The sequence below is a fragment of the Aulonocara stuartgranti genome (genome assembly GCF_965226115.1).
Source record: "Aulonocara stuartgranti genome assembly, chromosome: 6".
NCBI lineage: Eukaryota > Metazoa > Chordata > Actinopteri > Cichliformes > Cichlidae > Aulonocara > Aulonocara stuartgranti.
In genome coordinates this window covers 8341949-8362996 of record NC_138944.1, presented here as the reverse complement: position 1 = coordinate 8362996, position 21048 = coordinate 8341949, and the positions used below count along the sequence as shown (strand labels likewise).

Here is a 21048-nt window from a genome sequence, read left to right as displayed (position 1 = left end):
GAAATAGTTTTGGATCAAATTAATATTAATAATAAACAAATAAATAAACAAGCCAGAGTGGTAAACAAACATCAGTTATTATTATGATTTTTATGAAACTTTTGTTTCCCAGTATGTGTAATACGCTTCATCCTATATATTGTCAGTTAACAATGAGTGTGTTTTCCTCCCTCTTCTTTCGTTTCCTTGGTGTCATTCGTTTATTTATACGGGTGTTTCTGATGATTAACAGGTCGTGCTGTTGTTGGGCCATGGCGTCTGTTTAAAGGCATTCGTGGCCTCGTTAGAAAATCTTGTAAATGAGATGACATTACAACGTGGAGTAAGGAAGAACCCGGAGATTAAGGGGCGGGCAGGAGAACAAAAAGAGAGGGGCTAATAACACACACAGAGAGGGGGGTGAGAGAGAGAGAGTCTCGCGCGGAGAGACAGTGGACAGAAACGTGACTAGGCAGCCTAAGAGCTGTTATGCAACTGCTGACCTACTAACACATATTTCTAGAAAGGGAACCGGAGAAACTGGAGCAAAGTGTCCTGCAGCGCACAACACACGGGCAGTCCGAGCCAAAAGACAGAAAGGACATCCAGCCGACCCACTGACTCAACGACAGCTGACCCGAGCAGCGACAGGAAAAGGAGAAGAAAGTTTTTTTTTCTCAGTCGGGAGGTTTCTTCTAAAGGGACACGGGAAGGAGGAAACGGGAGCGAGACAGCTTTTGTGTCGGGGAAGCCTGAATGTTTTCGTCCCTCTCCTGCGTGGAAAGGTAGGTTATAACTGAGCGGCTGGCTGCCGTGTGCTGTTTCTATCTGCCTATTTGCATGTTTTTTTTAATCATTCTGTGCGGGTAGATACGTCTCTGGGTGTGTGTGAGTGTGTTTTGAGGCGAGGACGTGATGCTCATGGCCGGTTATTGTTCACATGGCGACTCTCGGCTGCGCCGGCAGATCCCGCGTCCCTCCGTGACTTTCAGCCGTATGCGGCTCTTTTTGTGTCACGTAAAACACGCAGCTCACCGGGCAAGTGTGATACTTCAGTTGGCGTTTTGTTGCCTTTTTTGTTTCTTTGATGCTTTTACGAAACACCGAGTCCGCTTGGTAAAAACGTGGTTGGCCGTATCGCCGCACACTATGAGGTCAATGTCAAAGCGATGTAATTTCCTCTCATGGTGGTGTTTTCCAGGGAGCACGGGGCTGCTGCTTCTCGGCTCGGACTGTGCTGTGCGGTCAATACACCGTATTAGCTCCTGCACGTGGCATATTGGCATGATATTTTTATGTAGGTCATTGGATCAGTTCAGTTACCCAGATATTGGCAGCCCAGCTAATGCAAAGGCTGGGATTAACGCATGGCTGTTTTGAGGTTATGAATTAATTTGAAGGTCTATCACAGACATCTGTGGGAATCTCATGTCAGAGTAAATGATAAAAGGAAAAAAAATCATATTTTTTAAACGAGTTTTGGACAAATGATTTGCAGATAGGGTGTGTGTAAACATATGTTAGGGCTTTTTCTCCGTTGAGAAAGATTACTTGGTTGGGTTTTGGGGATTTATTAAATAAATGGTCACATGCAAAGGGGGAAATGTCTGATTTCTATTCAAAGTGGGCCACTGGGCGATTTTTTTTTTTTTTTTTTACTCATAAGGTGCGTTAAGTAAAGCACAGAGCTTTGCTTTGAGGGAGTTGGAGGCTATGACATAACCAGCACACAGCAGGGAAAAGCAATAAATAGCAGCTCCCTCCTGGGACAGAGACGCTTTGTAATTGATTCTCGTTCCCACCCTGCACTTTTCCCCTGTCATTTATATCTACATTAACAACAAAATTCTTGTATCTAAAGAAGGCATTTAGCCAGAAAAGCTGCTATCAGTGATGTAACCCAGCTACTCAGTGTCTGCGAGCTATTTTTAACTTGCTTAGTCTTTTTTCTTTTTTCTCCACCACAAAGGAAGCACCGAGCAGAAAAAGCAGAAGGCTGAACCAGATATAACACTGTTTTCTTTTATTTTTGTGTCTCAAACAAGATTCCAGTGAGGGCTTAGGGAGACCGTTTGTAAAGTTAGAATAACAAGTGAGCATTCAGGATGTGATGCAATGTGTGGAAACCCCTGTCTGGCAAAAGCAGGCACAGTTTTGGTTAGTCCACCTACTGCCAGCTGGTCTGGTTTCAGAGCCACTGCTCTCTGTCCCGACCAGCTTTCTGAATATAGGTCAGACTTGTATCTGGGTGAGGAGACATGAGGTTTAACAGGGCAAGCGGTGGACTACTTTGGCTGCTCTGTCTGTTGCTCTGAGGAATACAGGAACACAGATGGCAGAAGACTTATCTAAGTTCAGCTATTTCCATGGTTTTGGCAACTTTTATTTTTTTACTTTGCAAATCTGCACCACACTTATCTGGTGAATGTAAGTAACAAAAACTTTTGACACATACTTTAATGCAAATCAGATTTGACTAAAAAGAAAAAAGGCTCTTGAAAGGCTATTAAAATGCATATGAATAAAGAATTTTCACAGATAAGTGAATCGAGAATAATTTGTTGTCTTTAGCCCACAGTTCAAAGTTTCATTTAGTCACTTGTTACTTTGGGTACTTGCTAAATGACACGTAGTCGTATATATGTCCCCGTAGCTGACCTGGAATGTCTGGATTCCCGTCTCTTAGTTTTGTTTAACACAAAGCCGCAGGGCAAAATGGTTCCTAGCTGGGGCCCCTCCACGTGTGTGGTGTTGGATCATTTAAAAGATGGGGGAGAGGAAGAGGACGGCATGTGTTTTACTCACGCTTGCCTCAGAGGGGTCAGAGGTGAAGCATTCTTCCTGGAGCGGCAAGTGTCTGGGAACTACTTCAAAGTTGTGTCTCAGTGAAAAACACGGAAACAATCCGTACAGTAGCTGGAGTGAATAATTCTTCTTAATGGGGAAATTAGCTTCTGCAGAAAAAGCCAGTTAGATTATACCACGCTGAGTATCCCTTTATTTTCTAGCATTAGTCTTGGGTAAGAGAGATTGGAAGACATTCAGAGACTTTAACCTGTAGCTCCTGCTTCTGTGTATTACGCATGTATTACACAAGCTTTTCTCTGTAGCAAGAGAAATTCAGAGCACGTACACTACGAGCAACAACAGCAGCCCCTCCCCTTGCAGTCCTAAGAGAGAACCTGTTATATGTGAATTTGGCTGCAGAGATGGGTGTGTGCTCTGACGTCAGTGCTGTATCGCTCACTATCAATTTTGCTGCCGATTCTTATTGTTGTGTGCAGCAAAAGGCGTAGCAACGTTTCTGGAGTGGACAGGAATTAATGTTGCGTGAAAATCACCGAGGCTTTCGTAATATGATTTTTAGGCACATGACGTATTCAAGTGGGTCTCTTTTTTTTTTTGCTCCCGCTGCAGATTCTGTAAAATTCCTCTTATGTCCCCCCCCCCCTCCTTTAGAAAAAAAAAAAGAAATCTCTCTCTGCTTCTGCGTCTCACTCCCTCACCTTTCTGTTGCTCTATTTTTAGAGTGCACTCTAATACTCTCTTTCCCTCTCCTGCCCTCCCTTCGTTGCAGTCCCACTGACCTATTTTATGGCGCACCGTCAAAGACAGGAGGAGTGTTTACCGCTTAGCGTCGTTTCTAGGTCACTGGGACAACATAGACGTATGTGAGCTTCCTTCCCACCCTCCTTTGTCTCGCACCACCCTCGCACCACCACCTCACACACACACACACTCTTCCTGCATGTCTTTACAAAGATTTTTCAGGATTGGAAAGGGGTGGGTGGGGAGGGGTCATCCTACGTGTTTCCACATCTGTTGCTATTCGTATTCAAAGCGCTTATGGTCCAGTGGGGCTTTACACAAGTTTTTTGAGAAGAAGCAGCCAACAAGACAAAGCCAACTCAATTATAAGACCAGCCTGCAGCATATCTACAATAGACCTTGCCCCTGAGTTACAACATAACACATGATTAAATAAATGGTTAGTTATTCAGGGCAGCTTTCAAGCTGTTCCAAGGTCACAATGTGGGTTTTTTTTTTTTTTTAAAGTGAGATTATGTAACAGGGTGACTGACTCGCAGTGAAGAAGAAGAAATGCAGTCACCGGTCGGGAGAAGAGATCACTAGATTAGATAGTTATGCAGCACTGTCTTGTCGGTACAAAATGAGTGGTTTGTTATAGGAAAACAAAAAAACACAATAGCAGAGGTAGATATGAACTTGTCTTGTTCGTGAGAGCTTTTGTTCTCCTCTCATTGACTTCGGTCCATCGTTTACATAACAGGAACAGTCTGTTTCTTTTGGTTTTTGTCTCATTTAAGGCTTCACTGCACTGAAAGAGCACAAGGCGAATATCGAAGCAAAACCGGATCTGCTTTCTGTTTTGTTTTTTAAATTCTGTGCTACGTCTTATTTTTACTAACAGAAGGACTCAAATAGGACGGGCAGCGATAATAAATCTGTAAATCTACATAATAAAAACGTAATCAGTAGAATTGCAGTAATCAAGTCACAAAGCAGAGAATATTCAGCGGGGATTCCTGCGCTCCTAATGATAGAAGAAGGTCATGTTTGTGCGCTGTTTAATTCCGTTATTGCAAATGAAAAGCGACACCAGAGCCATTGTTGCCCACAGGCACAGTGACCTAGATTATTGCATTTGCTCAGTGTGTGTGCGTGTGTGTCGTAAAAAGGATGTTTTTATGTTTGTAAAGGACTTCAGGGCCCTGTGTAATGACGTGTTCTTAATTAATGCATATCATCTGTGTAATCCAATGGAGTGAGTGAGGCAAAGAAAAATAAGGGCAGATCTAGTTATTACATAACACACCACGACTGTCAACATCCGCCTGCGCTGCGTTTGCCATTGTTTTTAACTTTGCAAGACAGGTCGGGTGGGCAAGGCTTCCTGTTGATAAGATGTTGACACCGCACAAGGAAGTTCAGCGGCTTGTGGTGTTGAGTAAATTCAGTCAGTGAGATGAACTACCAGAGAAGCTGTGGCAAAAGACAAACCCCTTTTTGCCCTCTTCCCCATATTTTAGAAAATGAAATCTATAAGTAGAAACCATAAATGCACAGTTTGTGTTGTCATTTTACAACTACGGTAAAGCCGAATCAGTGTGCAGATCACATTTGTATCCTTCCCCCTCTAGCTTTTTATCTGTCAGTCTCTGCAGAGCTGGCAGCAGGTCAGCCTGCCTCGGCTCTAGTTATGTGATGGAGCTCCGTCTTACACAAGAGCTCTGCAGCAAGAGCACATACACATGTTTATTCCCAGACTCAGCCCTGTGTGTGTGTGTGTGTGTGTGTGTGTGTGTGTGTGTGTGTGTGTGTGTGTGTGTGTGTGTGTGTGTGTGTGTGTGTGTGTGTGTGTGTGTGTGTGTGGCTACCCAGACTCTGCAACCAGCTTCATTTTCTTTCTGAAGTCAGTCAAACACAGACAAGACAGAAAAACACTGTCTAAACCCTCGGGGGTTATGTCATAGTTTTTTCTGTGCTGGCTGAATTGAACTGAATAGACGGTGTATTGATCTCAACCCTTAGACCAAAAGCACCCAGAGTAAAGCTTTGTACTACAGTTAATACATATAACCTGAACTGACTTGCATGTAAATACATGTCACAATGAACTGGAGTAATTTTACAGCTAATCTAACTCCCTCTCTGCTTCTGTTCCCCTCCCTTCCTCTGTCACTGTTTCAGTAACCCATTTAGTGGTCGACTAACGGCGGCGTTGAAGCTGGATCCTTAAAGAACCCAAAAGTAGACAGACCGACCTACATCCCATGTAAGACACCGAAAGAAGCGGGTCTGACAGACATCACAGCTCTGCTGAAGATCGAGGAAGACACTGATAAACTCAAAGTCACCCCAAACGAACCTCCAGAGACTACTTTGAACTACTTGCCAAGACAGCTGGAAAACCGTTTGCACAAAATACAGTTTCTTGTTTTAGTTTTCTTGCTCAGAACACTACTTCAATGTCTGAGGTTTTTGTGGAGTTCCACCTCTTTTTAATCTTCCTGGCTAATTTAGACACTTGAACATTTTGATATTATAATTTAAGTAACAGAAATCAATGAGGCTTTCGTTTCGAGGAGCACAAATACCTCATCCAGAAGTTTTCGCTGAACCTGCGACATAGGTCAGACGTCTTAGTAACAAAGCAGAAGGCTCATATAGTTTTACATTTTTTCCCTACTCCCCCTTTGCCCTTTGCTAGAGTGATACTCTAGCACCCTGCGGGGAAGAAAACATGGAAAGTCTCAGTATACACCTCCCATCCACCAGCAATAACAATGACGAGGAGGGTGACAGTTTTTCCCCGTACAATGGGAGCCTGCCATCCCCTTCTCCCGAAGGATCGGCACGCATTAGCCGCCAGTCTAAAGGTAGCAAGCCTACCGTCACCTCCCGTCGCAAGAGAGAGTTCATTTCTGATGAGAAGAAAGATGCTTGCTATTGGGAAAAACGGAGAAAGAACAACGAAGCAGCCAAGCGCTCAAGAGAAAAGCGTCGCCTCAATGACATGGTGTTGGAAAACCGAGTGATGGCACTGAATGAGGAGAATGTTCGTCTCAAGACGGAGCTCCTTCAGCTCAAGTTGCGCTTTGGCCTCATCAGCACAGCCTCCTACATGGAGAAAAGTCAGCAAATCTCCAACAGCGCCGCTGATGGAAACACTGGCGGCAATGGGAGCAGCACCAACGGCACCCCGAATGGTAACGCATACCTTTCGAGCAGCGGCTACTCCAGCGCATCCCAGGTGATGCTGAATTCAGACTCGTCAGAAGCTGAACAGTCGAGTCTCGGCGAGCGCCACTCCACGCTCCCCAAATATTCCCCCCGTGGCTCCGTGTCTGACATGTCTGACAGCTCTTCCAGCCCTGAACCCATGAGCTACAACATAAAGAAGGAGCCCACAAGCATGGAGATGGCTGGTCTGGAAAACAACATGATTCCCAGTGGGATCACTAATGGGATCCCCAATGGAATGCAGAATGGGGCTTACCATGGCAGCCACAGTGCTCTGGTTTCTCCTCACCAGCAAAGCCCCCCATTGGCTGAAAATGTCATGGACTTCCAGCATCATCATCAACAGCAACAGCAGCAGTGCCACATGGAGATCTCCAACCCCGCTCCTCAGGCCACCTCAGCTCAAAGGAGCGTCATTTTGTATCGCTCCAGCAGTGGCTGTTATCCCATGGAGAGCCAGAGGTCTGAGGAGCAGCAGTCCCAGCAGAGCAGAGCTCCTCAACATTGTCAGGACATGCTGACTTCCAAGTTCTCCGACTGCTCGATGACCATCACAGAGGTCGCTGAGAAGCTGGAGAGAACGAAGACCTTGGACTCTCCACAGTATGAGTACACCAACGGTCACTCTGAGTCAATAGAGGAACTGCAGCAAAGGTATAATCAGCAGCATGACAACCACAGTCTTCAGCACACTAAAAACCACCAGAACCCCTTCGCCCCTGATCTGATCCACAACAACGAGGAGCGGAGGTCCTCCTTCATACAGCACAATGGTTACCTCAACACACTGGATGAAGAGCCCCCGGTGCTCACCTATGAGGGAGGTCCCCAAGCTGATGGTTTCTATCAGGAGAACTCCTCTGCTAAAGACACTTGTTCAAGTGACGGAGACCCTCGTAGCTCTGATAAGGAGGGCTCCACAGATGATGAATCCCCCTCCTCATCCTCCTCAGATATCAGCAGCTACCACCAGAAGATTGAGGGAATTGGTGGTTGGTGCCAAGCCGAGGTCAAAGGCACTGCCCTTCCCCACAAGCTCCGCCTCAAGTACAGAGCTCTGTCCAATGGGGCATCGAGAGCACAGGTGGAGGGACTGGTCAGGACCTCGATGTCCCCTTCTCCCACTTTGCCTCAGCATCCTTACCTAGCTCTGTCCAGCAACCCTCACAGTGGCAATGGCAACGGGGAGAGCAAAGATGCTGAGAATGAGCCAGAGTATGTGGAAGACATCAAGTGTCAGGTGAATGAGAGGCCAGAGGCTAAAAATGAGGGAGGTAAAAGGGGATCCAGCGGTGGGAGCGGTGGGCGCAATAAGAGGCGAGATTAAGGACAAATAGGAGCAGCTGTCGTCTGCGGTGGACAGACAAAAAAGAACTGTCACTCACATTGGCACCTTGCGAGGTATAAAAGAAGCCAGTGATCAGTGTGAGATGTAGTTAGGATGTGATTTCACCACCAAGTTTCACTGTGTCACCTGTACCCCTTCCTGTACTCTCTCCTACCTCCCGCCTATCCCTCCAGGTAGATTAACGAGGGATGTGACAGAATGAAACTCTTCAGAGCTGGAGTTTGGGATATTTCCCTCATGGAAAATTCAAACATTATTCAATTATTCATTATTGTAAACTGCCTTAGTGGCTGGCCAGTGTTTATTGTGGCATTATGGGAACATTCCTTTAACCAAAGACACACATCCTTCCTTTAACATCTCCCCTTTTGGCAAAGAGTTACATTCTTCCTCCCTCTCGTCCCTCTTCTTCCTCTCCATTCTCTGAACGATCTGCACACAAGTCCTCTTCACTATTGAAGCACTTAGATTGTATATTACTGTGACATATAAATTTGCATATATGGAATATATATTTTAAGAAGAAAACTGTGGCAAAAACAATAAAAATTAAAGCATTGGGATGTGGAAGTCGTAGACTTTAAAGCGATCAGCTTGTTTGTTGTTTCGAGACACCTTGTACAGTCCTTTTTTGTTTAAAAAAAAAAACAAAACGCCTCAAAGTTTCTCTTTTACTAAAAGTATGAGCCACAACTTGTTAAAAAAAATCAAATAAGTGAGGTACCCTTCTTTTTTTAAAAGTTTGAGTTCAGATCGGGGTCCTTATTTAGAGGATCTGACCTCTTTGACACTCAAAGTTGTCAAAACAAGCGAAGGCCAGTTACTCGCATATCAGTCCAGGCTATGCAGTCACACTTTCCTGTTGGCAAGCACAAGGTGAACCTTGTTTGCCGGCCATCCAACAGAAATCAATACGTCTTCATTTCAAGACAAAAATCGTCTGTCCAGTAAGTGAAATGGCTCTCCAGTCACAACCAGCAAAGCTGCTCTCTCTCTTCATAAGGTGCCTCTTTATTGTGTTGTTCCTTGTCCCCACGTTGGCAGCGTCTTAACGATCCCGCTCACCTCCGCACTGAGTTTTAGCAACTGTAGCTGCAGTAGATCATAAAGTATGTACAAGTTTAACTGTTTCACTTCCTGGTGCCTGCCTCTGGCCACTATGTATAAATGTAAAGTTGTCTATCTCTTGTATACTGCTGTCATTATTTTATTATTGTTTTATTAATATTATTTTCTGTTGTATTCGGTTATTCTTTTCGCTGTTATGTGTATTTTTCTGTCATTCACTTGTGTCATTTTTGCTCTAAACTCTTTCTGGTTGTGCTGTGTATTTATTCATGCTACCCTTTGCCCCAGTTACCGTTTGTACTCTGTGTTATTGTATAACCTTTGCTGAAAAGCTTTTTCAGAAGAGAAAAAAAAATGAATAAAGCTTGGCCAGAAGTGATTATGTAATGCTATACTTCACGTGGATATGCAAATGGTTAGAAAAAAACACTCATTTTCGATTGTGAAAGATTCAAAATGGGGGGAAAAAAAATAAAATGTTGTTGAATTTATATACGTCTCTTTTGGATTTTTTTGGAGTTCTTATGAAATTTGACAGGAAATTATCCAGACAAGGAGAAATCCAACTAGCTGATTCACAGCACTCAGATGGTCACTTCCCAGTCTGCCAGCTCGGTGTGGAACCACTTCAACACGTCATCACTTCATACTGTCGACTGGCAAACATTTACTGACTGTGGCACATCAGTACAGCAGGGCATCTGTTGGCTAACCCAGATCTCTGTCTGAATATTCATGTGATATATTTATACTGACAGGTACAAACTAAACATGACTGCGATGGAAACCAAAAATATCACCTTTCAAAGTCACACCTGCTCCCAGAGAGTATTTTATTCAGCAGATCAAATATAACAATATAACAATAAAATCAAACTTATTGCTTTAATTAATTTCATTTAAAGACCTGTTAGGAAATAAAGCTGACAAGGAATACAGTGTCAGTGCAATTACAGTTTGTATGCAACAACTAATAGGAGGTAACATTTAACCAAAACTAGGCAATAGTCTTGAAGAGATTTAGTAAAGCTATACCTAGAAATATCTTATGTTCTGCAACCTCAGTTCATTTTAAGCTTTTTAGCTCAGTGGTTTTGGTTTTAGGGACTAAATGTTTGAGGTTTTTGCCCATTTATTGGTCCCATTTACATGGAGGTTGCTGTTTTTACGTCATGTGTGCCACAGGAAAGACGAAACTTGCAAGTAGCTTTTGAGCACTATGGAGCATTTAGCGGCACTTTTGCCAAGAATTTACCACAAAAACAATCCTAAAAAGAGAATTGCAGGTAATATTGCAAAGAACACAGGTCAAATTGATGATGCTATTGTATATGTAAATAGGTACTGGTTAGCAAGTATGTGTCACCAGCACAGCCTTGCCTCACTTGATGGATTGAACCAAAAGTCAGACTTTTTACAGATACTCAGCTGAAATTAATTTTCATACTGCACATTAAGTTGTGTTTCATCAGAAAATCAAAGTTGAGGTTGTGATAAATTCTGTTTCTGGTGTTGTCCAGAATTGCTCAATTCTTGTTTTTGTTGCAGAAATAAAGGGAGGAAAAAAAGTGTTTTAACGTGCAACAAGCCAAAACAAGTTACACAAGTCTCTTGGGAGAAAACTGCATCAAACTAAATGCTGACATCTCCGAGCAATCCTGCCGTTAATGAAACACAAGCTAATGGGAACAGCAGGCTGGCATGCTGAGTACATGCCACTGACACGGGTTACATAAGAGCCATAACAAAAAGGAGAACCTTTCAGATAGAGAGGTTTTGCAATGTGAAAGGAACACCCAAGTTGCTAGAGAATCTCAAGAGAGAGCAACTCTGGTCTGAAAAGGTCAACAAAGATGGGAGGGACCCCAACAAATATCTCATCAACATGTTTTCAGCCTCTAAGTAGTTCACATTGTGCAATTTATGACGCAGATTCGCTGCATCCACAGCACATAATGCTTCCATGTGAGTTTCACAAAAATGGAATAAGGATGTAGGCAGCTGACCACAGAGTGACCTCCTGTTTTCAGCAATTTGACACTGATGTGTTTTTATTTCAGCTATCTAAACCAACCACCAACCGACTCTAACAAGGTGACATTCCCGAGAAAACCGCAGTGCCTTGTAGTTCGCGCTCCATCCACCCCCAATTTCCTTCCTCTCCTCCCTCATCCCTGTCATCAATATCGCTTGCTCTTTTTCTCTTATCCCCTCCTTTTTTCCCCAGCACATCTTTGAGCTGTAAAAACTGCTTTGTGCAGAGGCTTGTGAAAACAAGCCAGGAGAGTAAAAGTAGGTCAGCGAGGAGGGATAGAAGAGAAGAGGGTGAGGAGTGAGAGAGACAAAGAGTGGGGTTATTCAGAGTGGAGGGAGACAAAGAGAAAGGGGGAAGGAATAGAATAGAGTTACATCAAATTCCTCTACAGCATAAACTTGAGCAAACTACTCATAAAAAGCACTCTTGCTGCTGCCTGAGGCAGCAGGTCAGTAGCACACAAGTACACAAATGCACAGTTACACACTGGAGTCAAGTTTGCGTTTGCTCCAGCTGAAATTTATAGATATACATGTATAAAATGCACACACAGTGGAAAGCTCTGAGAGATTTATTATTACAGTTTATCCATTCTTTGACGTAATTGATGCATATATATTTTACTTCATTACATAACCATAGTTTGAGCAGGTGGATATTTTTGTCTGCGAGATTCAATCTCCTAAGGAATTTATAAATATCCACCTTGATAAATGTCACTGCAACATTCCCACCGAGTCAGAACATCTGATAGTGACTCATGAGCTAGATACTCAGCTCTGATTTGAGTTGACCTCATTTCAAATTATAGTTTATTTTTACCTGACACAAACGCCACAGACTCACCTACCTGCCCCCCATGTGTGCACAGTAGCAGTGGCTACATGACCCACGACAGAAACTTTGCTAAAATAAAATATGAAAGAAGTTAAAAGTTGTAGTGAGAGGTATATGTGCGTGTTTATGAAAGAGAGTGAGCAAGGGGGTGTTGGCCCTGCTCTGCCTGCAGTGATCAACAGCCCCGGCTGGTTATGTAACTCAGATGCTGCAGTATGTAGGTCAGCAGCGCAGGGAGAGGCAGCGATCGGGTAAGGAAGATGAAGCTGAAGAGTGTGTATTTCAGCTTCCGCGTTGGTATGTGTGGATCTGAATCCTTTCTTTAAACCCTTTTCCACATAAAGAGAATGTGCAAATTTTTAAATGATGCCAAGCTGGTATCCAATACAATCAGAATCAAAAAAATCTTCTTAAAGAGCTGAAATTTACAAGCCAAGAGGATGAAAGAAGCTTGCTGCTGCGTTGCAGTGAAGACAAATGTACCTACCTTCAAGTCCTCATAAACTTTGAATAGCAAAAGTTTGAATGTTCTAATGCCTATAAAAAGATTTAAGCATGTCAAATTGAAAAAAAAAAAGAAAAATAGCACCATTATGAGCTAAAAGCCCCCCAAAAAGTCTTGATTTGATTGCAATTGGTTAGATTTTGTTTTTCTACAAAAACAATCAGACATTAGCTCGGTTCACAGAAGAGAGATTGTTGAAGAAACTCTGGAATTCAGCTAATCAATTATTAAACTCTTTGAAGCATGACTAGACATGGTGGCTAGGAGAGTCTCAAGTTCCTTCTCTGAGCATTGTTAGAGCTATTAAAATCCCGTGCCTTTTCCTGTTATGATTACTCTAATGATCTGAATTCAGATTTGGGGTCGTGATTAGCTGCTGAGAGTGAATTTGCAACTTGAAAGTTACACCTTCAAAGTATTAAATTAAATCAACATAAAAGTGTGATATCAACAAAATGTAGCATATTTTATTTGCAACACAACAAATGGGGCTTAGAGTTGGTGCATGCCTGCAGGAAGCCAGAGAGAGAAAAAGGGAGAAAAATGACTCCTCTGTTGAACATGCTTGGTTGGCTGCCATTCAGGACAGAGTTATGTTGCTTGCCATGACCCATTCAGTCTCTGCTGCCTCTGACCGCCAGAGCACTGTAAAATAGGTCACTCAATGTATGTGTGTCTAATCCTACAGATGTGTGTAGAACAATGATTTGAGGACTGCCAACTTCAGTGACACACTTTAGCACACACATAGACACACATCTGTATACACAGCATTTACATCATAGCCTTAAAATAGGACACAAGAAAGTTGTGCACTTCTGAAATGAAAGTAGGCCACAGGGAAGAACTGTGTGCGTGTTGGTATGCGCATGTGTGAGAGATGAATCAGCTCCATGTTATGCAATGCTAAACCACGTATTACCATATCTTGTGCCCTTGTGCTACAGGAAGAAGGCTGTAGGCGTGTTTGTCCAAACGGAGGGTACAGAGAGTCGTACCCTTTCACTCTGACTTCAGCGATGCATCATGTGCCCGTTGAATTTAATGGGCTGTAATTTTGTTTTCCTAAAGCTTAATTCAGTTTTGCTCTTCGATGTTGAATTGTGGTCATGATCCCCGGTGGAGCCAAGGTGAAGCCAGGGGTGGCCATGGCTACCACTGACTAACAGCCACGCCAAACAATCAACAGTGAAACCCATTACACTGCCAGCTCACTGAGATTTCAGGAACACTGTGTTGTCTTTAAAAAGAAACTTGGCAAGGGCATTAAATTTCAAGTATGTAGAGCAGAGGTTCACGTCTTTTTTCCGTATTTGTTTCCATGCTACCCCCTGCTTACGCAGATCACAAGATCTGGAAGATATAACTAATGCTACAACTCAACTAGATACCTCCATCTTTTCCATTTGTCTTTCTTTTTCCATGAATGCCAGGTGTCACCATGATCTGTGCATTATTTAATGCTACAATCATATAAACTGTGTAACACTGTGAAATTTGTCCCCATCCTACAGCCAGCTTTGAACTTCTCTCACTGTCCGATGTAGTATGGTAGTTTCATTTCTTTCCCTACACAAATATCCACCCATTTATTCCTTAAACTGCTTATGCATTTCAGCGGGGGCTTCAGGCTATCCAGCTGTCACACAGTGAAAGACAAGGTTACATCCTGGACAGCCCTGCAGTCTGTTTTCGAGTTAATTGTAAGACATACAAACATTTGTGCTCACGTTCAAACCACGGCCAATTTCAAATCACCAAACATTCAACAATTCCACATTTTGTTAATCAGTTCAGCTTTTCACAAAAAGATTGTCGTGGTAATGGTTTACTCCAACAGGGCACTCATGCCCGGTAACAGGAAGTGACCACAAATCATTTGGCCACCAATGATTTGTCATGCAGAAAAACTGTAATGAATCATCTGTTTATGTTTAACCTCAGCGTAAGTAATGATCTCATCCTGGCCACCACTATAAAACTGGCTTGGTTCTGCCACTTGTCACAATCCAATTGCAGAAAGGTTTTCCAGAGCTGAGAGCATGGGAAATATCCCCAACACTGTTTCTAAGCTCTTAGCTTTTATTTGATCAAAATCTCAGAAATATACTCTTCACGCTCTTTAACCTTTCGTTATTCAGCAGATCTGCACAGTAAAAGATTCACATTACCTAAGAGAGAAACAGCTCCTGATTCAGTCTAGACATGTTGGCTTCCCACCTAGCTGTTGGAGAGCTCTGACTCAGCCATTATGCATGTCTCTTTCCTGTTTCCACATTAAAAAAAGATTCATATTTGTAAGATGTGTGTAGACAATTCAAATATTTTACTGACATCAAAGGAACTCTAATGGTCCACAAACACGTTGGTTCGAGTCCATAGCTTTAAATCAGAGCTGTTACAGTGCTCCATAAATATTTTAACTGGAACATCGCTGATCAATAAAGTTAATTAAACACAGAAGAGGAGGCTACCTGCATTTTCAAAGTTTTCTAGTAACAATTTGCAGGATGGCAATAAGGGCTTATATATTGATTGTAATTAAAACTGGCTCAATACTGATGGGACGTTTAACAGTTTAATATCCCGCAGTGCACCAAGGTGTGTAAGTTTTATCTTTTTATCTTTTTTTAATGACCAGTGAAAAACCAAACTTTTACACTCTTTATTAGTCTGATTTTCTACTTAAACCTTAAACTTTCATTTCAAGCCCACGTGTTTCCTGCTGGTCAAATAGCCGGCGTGTGGATGCATCCAGCTAATTGTTAGCCAGGTTTGCGCACCATGATTAAGATACTCTGGAATGTGATGTTCATCTCTAACGTTCTGGTTTACTGATTATTGTGTAATATTTACTGAAGGACATCACAAAATACATAGTTTAGCCATGAGTGTGAGCAAACAGTATAGATGGGGGAAGTAAAACTCACAGGTCCACGTACAGTGACAAATGGTTCTTGGTACACATCCCTTCTAAATCAATAGAAATAGGATCTAAGGAGGACAAAGTTACAGCTTAAATTCAAGTTATGCTCACGAGAGCAGGTTTATTTAATAAAGGGAGTATTTTCCACTGATGTGCGTGGCAAAGAAGCTATATAGTGATATAGAAAAAGTGATTTTTTTCAGATTATTTGGAAGATATCCAGTTGATTTGCTTCAACGTGCTAATTTTCAGATTTATTTGAGAGTACCTTTCCACTCAAAATGACTATATCGTATCCCCCATTGCTTTAGAGATTTAATCAAGGTTAGGACAGAAAGGTAAAATAATAACAGACATTCATGGATGCATGAAAGTATTCAAAATCATGCAGCTGCAAGACTGAAAGAGATTGTAAGCCCTTTGGCACAGCATTTTATATTTCTGCATAAATTCATAAGAGATTTTTGAGCTGATAAAGGGAGCAGAAGGTAACTGAAAACTCCATTATTTGGCATTTCTGTATTGAGGAAATATTAAAAAGCATGCAGACCTCTATGATTAAAAGTTCATTTGATGATAAATTGGAGTCAGGGGGTTTCCCGTTATTGACTGACTCAGGTTTAAGTCTTTTTATTTAAGGAATGGTGAACTATCAAAGCATGATCTTTGCAAAGCAAATAAAAGGAATCACTAGAAGTTTTAAAAAGAGACTACTAATGTACTAATGAATGATGCCACCGTGGGTGAGCGTTTTCCTTATCGCTATCTCAGCTTTTTGAAACCAGATGTCAAAAGAATGGATCTGGCTGTGAAGCCGAGGAAGACTACAGGCCTGTAGCAGTAGTGGGTTGTCAGTCACAAAGCAGGCTTTCTGGACACTAATAAACTTCAAAATGTTCATGTTGTTTTCAGTATGGCTTGAATTCAGCAAGAACATAATCTTCAGGAAAGCGTTTAGTGAGAGCAAGAGAAAGGAGCCAAGGGCTGTTGTACAACTGTTGTGGACTTATTTTTGCAGCCCAGTGCATTTCTAATGGCCTTCTTCAGGCCATTAGAAATAATTCAGTCAGTAATTGAATACATTGATAATTCAATAAACAATCAGATAAAGTGTAAGAGATGAAAAGATTAAAGAGTTTTGTCATCCTCACACAAAGGCAAGATGTGCAACGACTTCAGAAGTCATGAAGGAGCCCAGGGCAGCTTTGAAGAAGCTAAAGGCCTCTTTTATATAGGCTATTATCAATCATCAGTCCACCATCAGAATGATGCTTAATGATGGTGTAACCTCAGTTTTTACACTTTACTGAATAAACAGATGAGACAAAATTGGCTTTTTGTTTTAAATACAAGACATTACGTTTGCAGTAAAGCGTTATAACACTATCAAGCACTATCCACGTGCACCAAGACAGCAACACTTAGCGCGCACACACACACACACACACACACACACACACACCACTGTCAAGTAGAAGTCTTGATTTCACTCCACTAAATGTCTTTGATTTAGTTCATTGCAGTTCATTGCAGTAAACCATCAAAGATCACAGATTTGAAACGGTTAGTTTGGGGAAATGCCTCCAAGACAACAAAACAGAGGCAACAAAGGAACCAGAGACACAAAATTGAGTTATTACCAAAAATAATAAAATCTATTGTCCCTGTGTAAAAACAAAGGGAGACATAGATAATCAAAAAAAAAATTGATAAAATCAAAAGCTGAACAAAAGAAACTCAAATACAATCATGACAGAAACATTGGTACACAGGGAGTCACATCAGCCACCAAAAGAAAAGGTTCACATATGTTTGACCCTTTTGTATATGCAATATTGCATCTTTTCTTCTATAAAATAATCACTGAAAATATTATTTTTTCTTCATTTGTTCAAACGGGTTCTCTTAATGCACTTTTTGCACTTCTGATGATGTTTTAGGTCATGTCCATACATTGTGTTTGTTTTCTTTTGTTTTTGTGAGCTCTTCTACATTTCTGCAGTGTTTGCAAAAAAACTCACAATACAGTGCACAAAGCTGGCGATGTGTTATTTAACCACATAAATGCCCAGTCAGCATTCTCCTCACAGTCAAACTTTAATGGCGCTCCAGCAGCTCGACAGACTACAAACAACATGTTGGAGCTGGAATCAGTGAGGTAACCTGCAGTCATTTGTAGTTGGTTATTAAGGGATTAACCCCTTTGGATTAGTCTCAGCTATGTTTCCCATCTGTCCACCGTTACAGCACAGACCTGCTGATGCACGAGCTCTGCAGGACGCACGCTAAGACACTAGCAAAGCACATACACGCAGGAGAACACAACAAAAGACATATTAGAAATATGTCTCCATGAGCATGTGAGCAAATCTTTTCCAACTGACCTACTGTACTGTAAATCTACAATATGTGTGATCATACATGCACGGACACGCACACACACTGAACACATTTGCTCACGTCACATGCATGCATTCTGCAGACACGCTTATGAAAAATACATGCACACACTAATCTGTGATTAGCTGAGTGAACAGGAGACATGCAACTCATGTACACGAGAAGGTGGAATCAGTGGCGTGTGGCTTTGAACACAGCTGTCTCTGTTTAGATTAAATGTATAAGTATGTGACTGTGCTTGTGAGAAACTGTGCATAACTTTTCGTCTTAATGGGATTGTTGTTTAATTTAATTTATATTATTTAGCTGAAGAAAATCTAAAAGTTGAATATGAAGACCTGGGATTTACTACAGAAAACAGTGAGGTTATACATGTAGATATTTTCTGTGGCTTAGTTCGAAAAAGCCATTAAAGAAAACACTTTAGGTTATAGTGGATTTAAATGAATAATAGCTTTTCAGTTATGTGAGACCCCAACCTGAACAATTGCCTTACATGCATGTCTCTGTCACACTTTGTGTATTGTAGTTATTACCTAACTTAATAAATTACCCAATTCATTAACTTAAGCCAAAGGCTCATTAAACCAGATTAGTTTTGCTAGAGTCAGCAGCATCGTATGGGGATTTAAATAACTTTTTAAACATATAATGCATAAAAAATCATTTGTGCCATTTTAATAAAAAAATCTATTCATATTTTCATAATGTTTTAAAATATGTAACCAACCAGTAAGTGTCTTTAAAAACCCAACAAACAAAGCTGCTAATTAATGACTAATTTAATTTAATTTATTTATTTATTTTTGTAGATGACAACTTCTAACATGCATTCTGCTAGATACACACCAAAAAACGTCCAGGTAAAACATTTCGTTCTTAAAATAACAAATTTACAGCATTAGGCACAATTTAGAGTTGAATGCTGAATGCTTTTCATTCAAGCAACCATATTTGTTCTGTATTGTGACCCAGCAGGACTAATCTGAACTGACATGAAATAATATCCACTCACATGAAGCCACTTTACTATTAGTCACCCTGTCAGCTGATTCCACAATATCTGCAGAGTAAGTTCAGATGAGGAAAATGGCCTGAAGTGACCTGTAAAAAACGGACGTCATAAACAATCAATCAGTCTGAGGCGTCAGGGGCAGCGGAGGACAACAAGAAACCAAAAACCACAAGTGGGAAGAGAAAACGGCTCTGCCCTCAAGGGCCATGCCACTGATTATTTCAGTTCATCTTATTATTCTGCTGCTGCATATATAAAAAGAAAAGGCAGTCTTTTAACATGTTGATACAATTTATACTGTTTTTTTCATAGATAAAAGAAAGAGTGTAAGGGAGGAAAAAATTTAATCTAAAGTATTGTTAAGCTTGATAATCAGATGAGGGGAATATATTTGATTCACAAACACCTCAGTAACTCTGAGCTTGATGCTACTGACAGTTTAAAATATGGAAATCCAACATCAGAGCTGTAGTCACAGGCAGCAGAACTGGCCAGACAGGTCACAACCTCCCACACATCTGTCAGTGTGAACTCTGACCTCCCACACTGCCTCATCAGAGTAAAGGGTGCAGAAGCAGAAGAATGGCCTGCTTGACTAGACTTTCCTCATGTGTTCCTGCTGCTCTTTGGTTGTGGTTTTTGGACTTTTTTATTTTATTTTTATTTTTATTCTCATTTCAACTCAGTTTCCTATGAAACACTTTAAGCGAACACGTTTGATATTGCATCAAATGTAGGCCATGGCCAAGAAGTGTTTAACTAAAGGGTGAACCAGTTGTTTGCTTTTGAAAGGCGCCAAGCAACGCCTCAAAAGCAGTCTTTGTGACTATCGCCACCTAGTGGCCGCCTACAACACATCATTTATCCAGCAGGGTTACACTGTAAAAAACAAGCCTGTCTTCTAGAGCGCTAACCGACTTCCTTTGTCTCAAAAACAGTAACTTTCCCCCAGTTTAAACACATTTTAAGGTAGTTACATTTTTAACAGCCTATCTGGTTAAAAAAACCCACGAGGGGACATGCATTTAAAGGGCCACTCTAATGTTTTCCTTGTGTTGTAGGCTTCTAGCATATATACACTTCACAGTCACTTTATGTACACCTGCTCAAACGCTTGTTAATGCAAATATGTAATTAATCAATCCCATGGCAGTATCGTTTAGGCATGTAGACAAGCTCAAGATGATGTGCTGAAGTTCAAACTGAGCATCATAATTGCAGAAAAGGGTGATTTAAGTCTTGATGTCTTTGAGTCTTGATTTTTGCTGCAACAGCCCGATGGAAGGCCAGAATGTGCTGTGAACAACTTGAAAACATGGCTCTTTCCTACCTTTTGCCATTGGTTTTGGCCAGTGGTGGTGGTTTAATGGTGTGGACAATATTTTCTTGGCACACTTCTTGCCTCTTTGTTCAGTTGCACATCGTTTAAATGCCACAGCCTAGCTGAGTATTACTGCTGACGATATCTATCTCTTTTTGATCACAGTGTGCCTATCCACACGTGGCTCCTGTGAGCTGGATAATGTGCCACATCATGAAGCTCCAACTGATCATCTCCAACTGATTTCTTGAAGATGACTATTAGTTCATGGCCTCCACAGTCACCAGATCTCAATCCAATATAACACCTGTGAGAAGCGGTGAAACGGGAAATCTACAGTAACTGCGTGACGTCGTCATTTCAATATGGACCAAATTCTCTCTGCCGTGAATAAAGTCTGATACGAGTGTATCATGTCCCTATTGCCAGTCTTGGCAGCCGGGGGTCAGTCCGCCAGGGCCTCCGCTCCTGGCCGCCACCCGGCACACAATGCACCCGACCCCTATGGCGCCTCCTGCGGGTGGTGGGCCTGCGGGAGGATGGGCCCATGTCTCCTCTTCGGGCTGTGCCCGGCCGGGCCCCATGGACTAAGGCCCGGCCACCAGACGCTCGCCCTCGGGCACCCTCCCCGGGCCTGGCTCCAGGGCGAGGCCCCGGTAACCCTATCCCGGGCAGGGTAAACTGTTCCCTCAGTTTCCTTTTCATAAGGGTCTTATGAATCGCTCTTTGTTTGGTCCCTCACCAAAGTCTATGCCAGGGTGCTGGAAAGGAGAGTTCGTCCGTTAGTCGAACCTCGGATACAGGAGGAACAATGCGGTTTTCGTCCTGGTCGCGGAACACTGGACCAGC

The 21048-nt window shown here is 42.0% G+C and overlaps 1 protein-coding gene across 2 annotated transcripts; it reads left to right on the top strand.

Annotated features, from left to right (window-relative positions):
- Positions 1 to 339: 339 nt before the first annotated feature.
- Positions 340 to 9651, top strand: nfil3-5 (nuclear factor, interleukin 3 regulated, member 5). Of its 2 annotated transcripts, none has more exons than XM_082538012.1 (2): positions 340 to 764; positions 5692 to 9651. In XM_082538012.1, the coding sequence occupies exon 2, from the start codon at positions 6245 to 6247 to the stop codon at positions 8069 to 8071; it is 1827 nt and encodes a 608-aa protein (XP_082394138.1). In that variant the 5' UTR covers positions 340 to 764; positions 5692 to 6244; the 3' UTR covers positions 8072 to 9651. The 2 variants fall into 2 exon arrangements, with proteins under 2 accessions (XP_082394138.1, XP_082394139.1); XM_082538013.1 differs by lacking the exon at positions 340 to 764 and adding an exon at positions 2116 to 2406.
- The last annotated feature ends 11397 nt before the right edge of the window (positions 9652 to 21048 follow it).

Coding starts and splice junctions, on each gene's coding strand:
- nfil3-5 (XM_082538012.1), top strand. CDS start 6,245: ATGGAAAGTCTCAGTATACACCTCCCATCCACCAGCAATAACAATGAC.